At 44.2% G+C, this 9,214-nt stretch overlaps 1 protein-coding gene across 1 annotated transcript; it reads right to left on the reverse strand.

Annotated features, from left to right (window-relative positions):
- Positions 1-998: 998 nt before the first annotated feature.
- On the reverse strand, positions 999-6,108 carry LOC543047 (alanine aminotransferase 2). The gene is made up of 15 exons (XM_044599945.1): positions 5,755-6,108; positions 5,400-5,450; positions 5,143-5,193; positions 4,978-5,043; positions 4,836-4,897; positions 3,473-3,551; positions 3,297-3,401; positions 3,034-3,144; positions 2,809-2,946; positions 2,511-2,585; positions 2,271-2,391; positions 2,033-2,187; positions 1,882-1,956; positions 1,508-1,711; positions 999-1,399 (listed from the first exon to the last, which is right to left on the reverse strand). The coding sequence occupies exons 1-15, from the start codon at positions 5,962-5,964 to the stop codon at positions 1,232-1,234; spliced, it is 1,671 nt and encodes a 556-aa protein (XP_044455880.1). The 5' UTR covers positions 5,965-6,108; the 3' UTR covers positions 999-1,231.
- Between the last annotated feature and the right edge of the window lie 3,106 nt (positions 6,109-9,214).

Raw genomic sequence — 9,214 nt, forward strand, 5'->3', positions numbered from 1 at the left:
CCGAGTGTCCCCTCAAAAAAATAAAAATAAGTACTGGATCGAGCGGGGCGTGGCGTGGCGTGGTGGGGTGGACTTTGGCGGTGTGGGGCGCAGGGGACCGGGAATCATGAGGCCACGCAAAGGAAAATGATGGAACGGTTGACAAGGCGACGGCCTGGGTTTACCATCCATCATCCGCCACACCGTATCATTGCGCTTACATCCCGCGGCCACCGATCCAGGGACACGCGCCACCGCGTTTTTCCGCCCTTTTCCTCTTCTGTTTTTCTTCTGCTTGGCCTTGGGCTGGGCGTGCGGAGCCGCAATCATCCCCGGCTAAACCAGCTTCGCCGCTGACTTGTGGCCTCTCTCTAAGCTAAGCTAGCACTAGTAACATTTGACAGTCAGACAGTCTCGGCCTGAATCTACCGGTAGTAACAACACAATGCTGCTTCATGGAGCGTCTGGAGCAGGACAGGCTGCTGGTCCAGGACGGTGGACCGAGCGAGACACTTTCGGGCCCATCGGAGTAATGTATGCTACTGTGGGTGGACCATATGCAAGTGGGCGGCCACTCGAGTCACATGGAAACATTTCTACGCATCTACCGTGTCTCGGTCCCTAGAAAAATACAGTATCATTGCTCTTTTAACACTGCGCTCATTGCTCCTTTTACGCAGTTAAACGTGCATTTGCAGGTTTTAAAGCGTGCTGTTTGACAAAAATAACCAAAAAGGTTTTAAAGTGTGCCCGTTGATGCGTTCCTTTCATAACAATGGCCCCTATTGGGCTGCTGGAGATCGTCTTATGTAAACTGACAGGCCCGCTCGTCAAACATCTACTATCCGTTCCGTTCTGATTTTATAACATGTCTTTTACAGGTAGCATGGTCCAGAAGCAGAAGAAACTCAAACCTCCGGTCACAGAACTGAACACCTGGACAGTGAGATTCCCCCCCCCCCCCCCCCCCCCATAACATTACTCAAAGATAGGGATGCGCTGCCGATGCGACATCTCAGTTGATATCAAGGTTTACTACAATCTTGCATCCCCCAGGCCCTAAGAACAAGGCAAACAGCGCATGGTTTTGCAAATATACAATTCTCGAGATTTTGTAAGGTCTACTTCAAGGGCTACATGTAAAACAAGCCCGCACAAGTTAGGTTGATTCATCCATTGAACGGGGGTGGCACAACTGCATGACCTTATTTTGACAGAAAGTTTAATTGTATCCAGAGTTTGAATTGCCCGTTTAATCTCCTCCGCTTTCAATCGTAGTGCCGGTGGGCGCTTCATCACGGCTAACATCACGGAATTCGTCCATGAATTTCTCATGGAATTCCTTGAATCTGGATATGATTGCAGGGATTTTGTCCTCCTGAGGCAAGATCGTGCATCTGAAGTGATATGTTCCAGGAGCCTATACAAAATTAAAGATGCAACAGAAAATGTTAGTGAAAAGTCAGTTAACGCTCTGAACCACAAAAATGAACCAAACAGCTTTCAGTGAGGCTTTGAGACTACCAACCTGACCAAATCCAGATCCAGGAACGACGACAATTCCAGTCGCTTGAAGAAGGCGGAGAGCATAGTATGCATCTGGGGCAGCACCAGCTGCTTGGGCAGCACCAATCGCCTTCTGGGGTAAATGAAGGCGAGGGAACAAATACATTGCACCCTCAGCCTTGTTGCAGGTGATGCCTTCTAAACTGTTGAATGCTTCTTCCAAGGCCTATGTAAGGTGAAGAAAGTCAACAAGGATAAGGTCCTTAAACATCTTCAGGTGATAAAGCATAAAAGATGGGAAAGGGAAGTTATGCTTTAGGTTGCAGTTCAACTGGAGCATTGACCAATCTTACAAATCAAAATAGGTGGGAGCACTAAAAAAAGGGCGGAACAAACCTTTGCACGCCGAGCTAGCGATGAAATAATACCATCTCTCTCTACCATGAAGGATTCATAGGATTCATCCCCTACCTGTAAAATGAGTAATCATTTGTATAGGTGCCATAACTATTCCACTTTGCAACTGCTCCATACATGATATACTGACCTTGGGTGGGTTCATTATGAGGCTAGTGAGAATTTGGCCAGAGATATTGGAACAAAGATTCACTGATGCCACCTTGTAAATCTGTTCTCTTACATCGGCATTAAATCCAGTTACTTCCATGTAGCCTCCTCGTTTACCACATTCTCCATAGTAACCTAGCAGGACACAGAAAAAGCCTTACCATGTGCCAAGAGATGCACAAAGAAAAGGACCGCAGACAATAGAAGGATTCAATTACCTTTCGAAACTGACTGGAACGATACCAAAGGAAGATCATCATCGGTGTATCCCATTGACCGTGCAATCTTTTTGAAAGAGTGGAACTGCTTATCCTCAACATATATGTTTTCTTGGTAAACCTAGGGTAAATGAATAAATGAACAAGTACACTTAGAATACCCATCAAATTTATATGGCATTTATAGTAGCTTGTGCATATTTACACAGGCAAACCTTTGAATACAGATTCTGGACTCACCTCATCTGCAAGAAGAACAAGTCCTTCGTTCTTGCAGAATTCAACAATTTTCTTTTGGTTTTCCTCCGCAAGAACCTTGTGAAAGTAAAAGGTGTCAAATAACCACTCCACCGAGATCAAATTTCATGAAAAAGAAGACTTAAAACAGTATATGTCTGTAAGTTATCTGTCTGTCATGGTCTATCTATGTAAGTATGTACCACAGCAATAATAGCTTACTGACACACAAATTTCCCGAGTATATCACTGGGAATGTCTTTTAGGCTTTTTTGCAGATAAAAGTTTCATCAATAATAACCTGTCCAGTTGGGTTTCCCGGATTTATGACCACGAGCGCTCTGACAGTGATACCCTTAGATCGAGCCTCATCTACTTGTTTTTTAAGCTCATCAACCTCTAGCCCCCACCCTGTCTCTTCATCAAGGAAATAAGGAACCTGAAGCCAAAATTATTCCAGAAATTAAATCATCAAACGTGAAGATCCAACACTTCAAAGCATCAGAAGCACTGTTGTAGAACATACAAAAGAACCACCATGAAGGGCAATTGATGCAGAATACAGCGGGTATTGTGGAAGAGGGCAGAGAATGCCATCCTTCTCAGACCTTATCAGTAGCTGCATCATGATGTGGACCTAGGTGAAAAAGAAACTAGACTGGATTAGTGATGACAAGCTAAAACAATGTGTACAGTCAGGCATTGACTTCTAACTGGAAGAATCAATGTCCTTATTGCTAGTAAATGATTCACCACTGTTCATATTAATCCAGTATACAATATACATACTGCTGGGCTTGCCCCATCTGTAAGGAAGATGTTATCTCCACTAGCATGGAAACCATCACGGGCAGCAATACCGGCAGCAATTTCATCACGCAAACCTTTCACACCCTGAAATAGACAGCTGGGTGAATGATCAAGATTGGAACCATAACAACATTCTTCCAATAGTATGTAGATACCTGACTGTGGCTATATGCTCCTGTCGCTCTTCCTGGGATCTTCTCTAGAATTTGCCATGCTCTCTCTATAGCATCTGAACTGTATGAAAACATGTATATCAACATCCCAAAATGCAGCAAGCAATATGAGTAGTTAGGCTACTAGCTATCACCAAAGTGATCCACAATATGGTGAAACAAATCAGTTAAAAGATGAAAATTGAATTCACTATTTTTTTCGTGAATATGTTAAAAGATTTTGGTATCATTTCATTAAAATAGAGGGAGAAATAGTTCTACAAAACAGGCCTCTAAGGGAGGTAGAAGCCCGACACCCAAATACACATGCCACTATTCTCCTGGGATGATCGTGTACAACCCTAGGGCGCCAGCTCTGCACCAGCCTGAGCCTCATCTTCAATTGCACGAAGCAGCTGGCTGACGCTTGGCATTGCGCTGTTGACAGTGCAGTCATTTCAATGTTTCCAGAGAAGCCAGACTGTGAGGATGATAAAAGAGGCCATGCCCTTCCACCGGTGCTAGAATTTGTCACCAATGGAGGATCGCACCCACAAAAGCACCTCGTGACAAGGAGCGATCTACCAGCACGTGCGGCATGGACTCCGGCTATTGATCACAGTGCACGCATGCTGGGGAGTGGGGCAAACCCCGAATATTCGCTATTAGCATGCAACTAAACTCAGAATATTGTGGCAATTCCTTTCTGGGAAATTTCAGCTCAGTGCCATAGCAATGCATAATTAGGAAAGTATCCTCCAGCCTGAGGATGTGATTTAGTTATTGATTGTGAATCACAGACTGTTCTGGTTTCTATAAGCTGAACAGATCACATGGATTTTCATTTTTTTTTGTCAAAAAGGAGCTAAAACCCTGGCCTATGGATTTCCATATCTGCCTTAGCCTAGTGCCTCACTCTAAAAATTTAGTCCCCTTCATCTTCCTTCAGTCATTCAGTGTATGCACTAGAAAATAAGTGTCTAGGACAAAAGTCTACAATAAGAGAGTGAAGAAAATAAAAAGAACTTTTCCTCAAGCAAAGGCAGGCTACATAACTACATAAGGGGGGTATGCAAAGCAGCTACTGTACTTCTTGCACTTAGGGTCATCCGGTGTATGCACTGCTAAGTTGCAACCTGTTTAAAATGACCGATACAAAATCTAAGCCATGTTGCTAGGCTTACCGCAGCGCAAAATCATCAGTCATTAGTGTTGAGACAGCCTATTGTTCGAAAAGGCCGATACAATAACTTTGTCAGCTTAATACTCATGTAAAGTCACCTACCATATAAGAATATGGCAAATGATTTTAACACTAATTTACTTATACTCATCCAAGTATAGAGTGGTTTCCAACTTTCCATACCTGTATAGAGCATGAGTTTCACTTTTGTCCAAGAGAGCTGGATGATCACATAAAGAGAGGACCTGACAAAGGCAATGAGCAAATAAGCAACAGTGGAACAAGCATTCATCACACAACTATAATCCAAGGCGGACAAACTCACTTCTCTGAAAAATGTAACAGGTTGTTGACCAAGGGAATGAGGATTTCCAATGTTACAATAGAGTATCTGCATCAAATTAGATAAACGAAGGTAAATCCATCGATAAAGTAAGTGTAGTGGAAAAACCTTCCAACAAGCGTCGAGTTGATGGAATAACAATCAAACCTCATCAAAAGGAAGCGATTCTGGATTTTTGTGTAACTCTTGTTCTAAGTTCTGCAGGACAAAAATACAAAGACCATGATTCAGGTTTCTAAACAATCATACTAGAATTAAACATAGGAATGAAGTAGCACAAATAAGTATAAATTCTGCAGTTGAGTATGGCAGTAAGACTAATTAGTACTCTGTATTTGACATCTGTAAATATACTTGGGACAACAACAAAAAACTGCTAAATCTGAGGAGAACATTCAACATACCTGAGCATGTGTAACAATCTCTCCACGAACAGCATATTTGAACTCCAAGACCTAAATGAACAGACCAAATCACATCAAAAAATATAATGCCATGTGCCAGTATGAACGTTAAAGCTTAAATTTGTGCTATTAGAATCCCATCGCTGCTGAGAAGTACACATGTTATTTATGCCCAATCATACAGTACACACACAGATTCGAGCTCCACTTGCACGCGTATCAACATCGAATCACTGACTTTAGCATCCCCTAGCAAATGTCGGAAATTTGTAACTCCTATCCTAGGGTCTGATTGCTCGTTTGACCACGAACCGAGCAAGCATAAAAGGGGTAGGTAAAAAGTTTAAGGTCGCACCTTGGGGTTGATGGTGTCGAGTGACACTGGCGGCGTACCGGCGGCCGAAGTGGACATGGCCCTCGCCATGTAGGCAGCCATCGCCGAAGGGGAAGGTCGAGACAGCGCCGCGGCCGGAGCCGGAGCCGGAGACGGCGCGGCTGCTCTGGTGGCGCCGCGCAGGGAAGCGGCCACCGCGCGGCGCGCCCTGTCGGTGAGGAAGCGGCGCATGGTGGGGAGGAGCGACTGGACGCGGCGGCGGTGATGCTTCGGGCGACGCAGAGATCGCGACGGCTATTGCAGAGGGAGATGCGGAGGTGGTCAGAGCACAGCGCGACCCTTTTTTGGGGGGTCAGTTTTGTTTTGCGTCCCCTCCAAGAAAGAAATGAGACTACGCCGATATAATTCCTCAAATGAAATTTTTGCTTGCCCGGAAAGAAATAAAGTGTTTAAATTTGTTTTTCTGGTTATTTCCGAACCTTTTAGGGTCTGTTTGATTTAAAACGATTTCAAATGGATTTTGGAGTTACATTCTTCAGGTTTTTTTTGAACATTAGTACACACACAAGTGCTCATGTACACGCGCATACACTCATCCCCACGAACGCAAGCACGCACACCCGATCCCTATGAGCACCTCCGAAAGACTGAGCCGGCATATCATCTTGAGATTTATGAAGTCACCGTGGACGCCTCGTCGTCGACAGAAACGTCTCCTCTCACTGAATGCGCATCGCCGGAAATTCTGAAATAAATCCAGGAATAAATGAGAGCACCAGGATTTGAACCCTACTGGGTTGGGATACCACAGTCCCTCTAACCATCCAACCACAGGGTTCTTCAGGGTTGTTACATGTGTCATTTCTTTTTTTTAAAGAGAGAGAGAACGAGATTTTTTTTATTGCTCAATAATACTTGTATCTCTTATTAAAGTGTGATATTCTATAATGTTTCTTTAGCAGACCCCCTGCTAATCTGAAGCGATACATTACTCAAGCAACAGCCTTCTCCTCAAGAAGAAAAAGAGTAGGGTTTCCCTGCCTCGCGCTAGCACTGCCGCCGGTCTACCTCATCTCCAGTGGCCCCAGGGGCATGGAGGCGTGGTGAGCATGGCCCTTGCCGGCGGGAGAGATCTTGCTCCGTTTTTAGGTGTTTTTGTGTTGTTTGGAGTTTGTGTCTTGTTCAGAAAGACGAGGCGGTGGCAGCTCCCTGAAGATGGAATAAAGTTCACCCCGCCTTCTAGCGTCGTTGGAGGGCATGTGGATGAGTGTCTACGGCGGATCTCATAGGATTCGCTTGAGGCTGGTCTTTGGTGGATCTGCTTGGACCCAATTTTCGTTCGTCTTCATAGGTGTGTCTACAGATTGGATCCTTTCGATCTATATTTCTCTTCATCGGCGATGGTTGCTGTTCTGGTGCGCTGGTCTTGTAAGGCCTTAGCAGAACGACTTCATGACTGTTTACTATAACAAGTTTGGCCCGACTTCGGTGAAGGAGAGGTGATGATGGTGTTGCGCCTTCGGCTCGCTCCAATGCTTGTAGTTGTCGCTAGATGGTCTACGGACATCGATGTAATTTTTATTATTTCTATGTTCTTTGTATTATCATGGCATGAATAGATAGAAAGTTTCCTCACAAAAAAAGGATTATCCTCTATTCCAGGCGAGTGAATATCGTCAAGAACTCTTTGTGCTTTGAAAACAGACATAGAGATACATTTTTGTGCTTTAAATCAGACTGGGAAAGTCAAAAAATTTAATTGCCCCGATAATCAAACATGTCTCCCCTCGTTGAGGAGGATGAGGATTTTAGTAGGGCATGTGCATCCCTATTGTACTCTCTCCGCTCATGGTCAAACATGACGAATTGCCTTCCCCCTATATTTCTCCTTCGGAATCAAGCCATAGTTGGTGAGTTTATTATTGTATTGCAGAGTTCTAATCACATCTAAACATTTAGAGAAAACTGTTGGGAGATGTAGAAGAAAACAAAAAGTTTCACGCTTACGCACACCTAAGATTAATATGAAGATGTATAACGGGTTGGGGTCAAGACCGTTGTCATCACCAAGTTGCAGCAGATGAAGAATGTGTCGGTGTAGATCGTATTTGGAGTCCCTCGAACAGTCGATGAGCGATCCTGCGAACTGCCCATGAACAGTCCCTCGAACCGAAGACAGAAAGCGCACGGCCTCTCTACTTGGTTGCAAGCGTGCAACCTTCACAATCCGGCAGCGCTTTGCCGTCTAGAGCTAGTCGTCGCCGAAGAATTAGAACCACACTGGGCTTCTAATTATGAGGATTAGAGGAACTAGATCAAGCCCTAATTAGTCAATTATGACCAACTAGAACTAGGGCTAGATGAACTATAGAAGGCTCCAAAACTTGTGTGCACAATTGTGACCAATACCTCAAGTATATATAGGTTGGAGGGGAAGAGGAGTGTCGTTACCAAGGAGGGAAAACCTCCTTGGGGCGTCGACAAAGGGGGAAGGAGTTGGACTCCTGACCTAGTAGGATTCGGGCGCCCACAAGGAAGGGGGGCATCTCCACTTGGGCCCTTGTGGCCCAAGTTGCCTTCCACCTCTTGGCCTTTAAAGGTCCGTTGACATTTAAATTAGTATAAAAGCCTTCAAATAATTACTAGACCCTAATATATATAATTTAACATCACTAGAAACATTTTACACCTATATATTAATTATCAGTAATACCCGGGATTACCCGATACGTACTCTCTGAAACCCTTCCAGTGACCCTGAAACACTTCCGGATCTTCTCAAAACTATTTCGAATATTAATGAAATAATTCCAAAATTTTATTATCATCACTCCTGTCCTACTAACACTCAGCAAATCGTGATTGCCTTAAACTTGTGATCCCATAGGTTTGGTAACTCATAGACATGAACGAAAGCGTTCATTCAATGACCGATAGCGGAACCGTGGATGTCCATATCAATCCCTATGAGCACACGAATGATATTCGAGTAAACCTTTGGTTTCATGCGATGTTCCCTTTGCTTCGCGATACTTTACAAAACCTAAGATGCATCGGTATCCTCTTGAGTCATCACATGCTCACTATACCGAAATCGTCGTTACGGGTTTTGTTCTTCTTTCTCGTTGTCGTGTTCCTGCATCCCCTTGACGAAGTCACCTGTGTCTAGCCAGACAATGATGGATGCCGTCACACCGAGAGTGCCCTAAGAATATCTATCCATTGTCGGAGGAGCAAATCCCACTCTCGAGCTATCTAGTCCCTTGTCAAACTTTCCGATGAACCTATAAGTTGTCGTTATGATCACCGTGTTGTAGGTGATGTTTGAGCAACCCCAAAGTCCACCATACGGTAAGAAGTGACTACGATACTTTCATGGTCTAAAGAGCAAAATCACATGTTAACACTCCGTGTTATTACAATTGATTACAGACGATATTATCTCAATTCATAACAAACAAGTTTGGGTCGATTCAATGTG

This window comes from Triticum aestivum, chromosome 2A (assembly GCF_018294505.1).
Source record: "Triticum aestivum cultivar Chinese Spring chromosome 2A, IWGSC CS RefSeq v2.1, whole genome shotgun sequence".
NCBI classification, from domain to species: Eukaryota; Viridiplantae; Streptophyta; class Magnoliopsida; order Poales; family Poaceae; genus Triticum; species Triticum aestivum.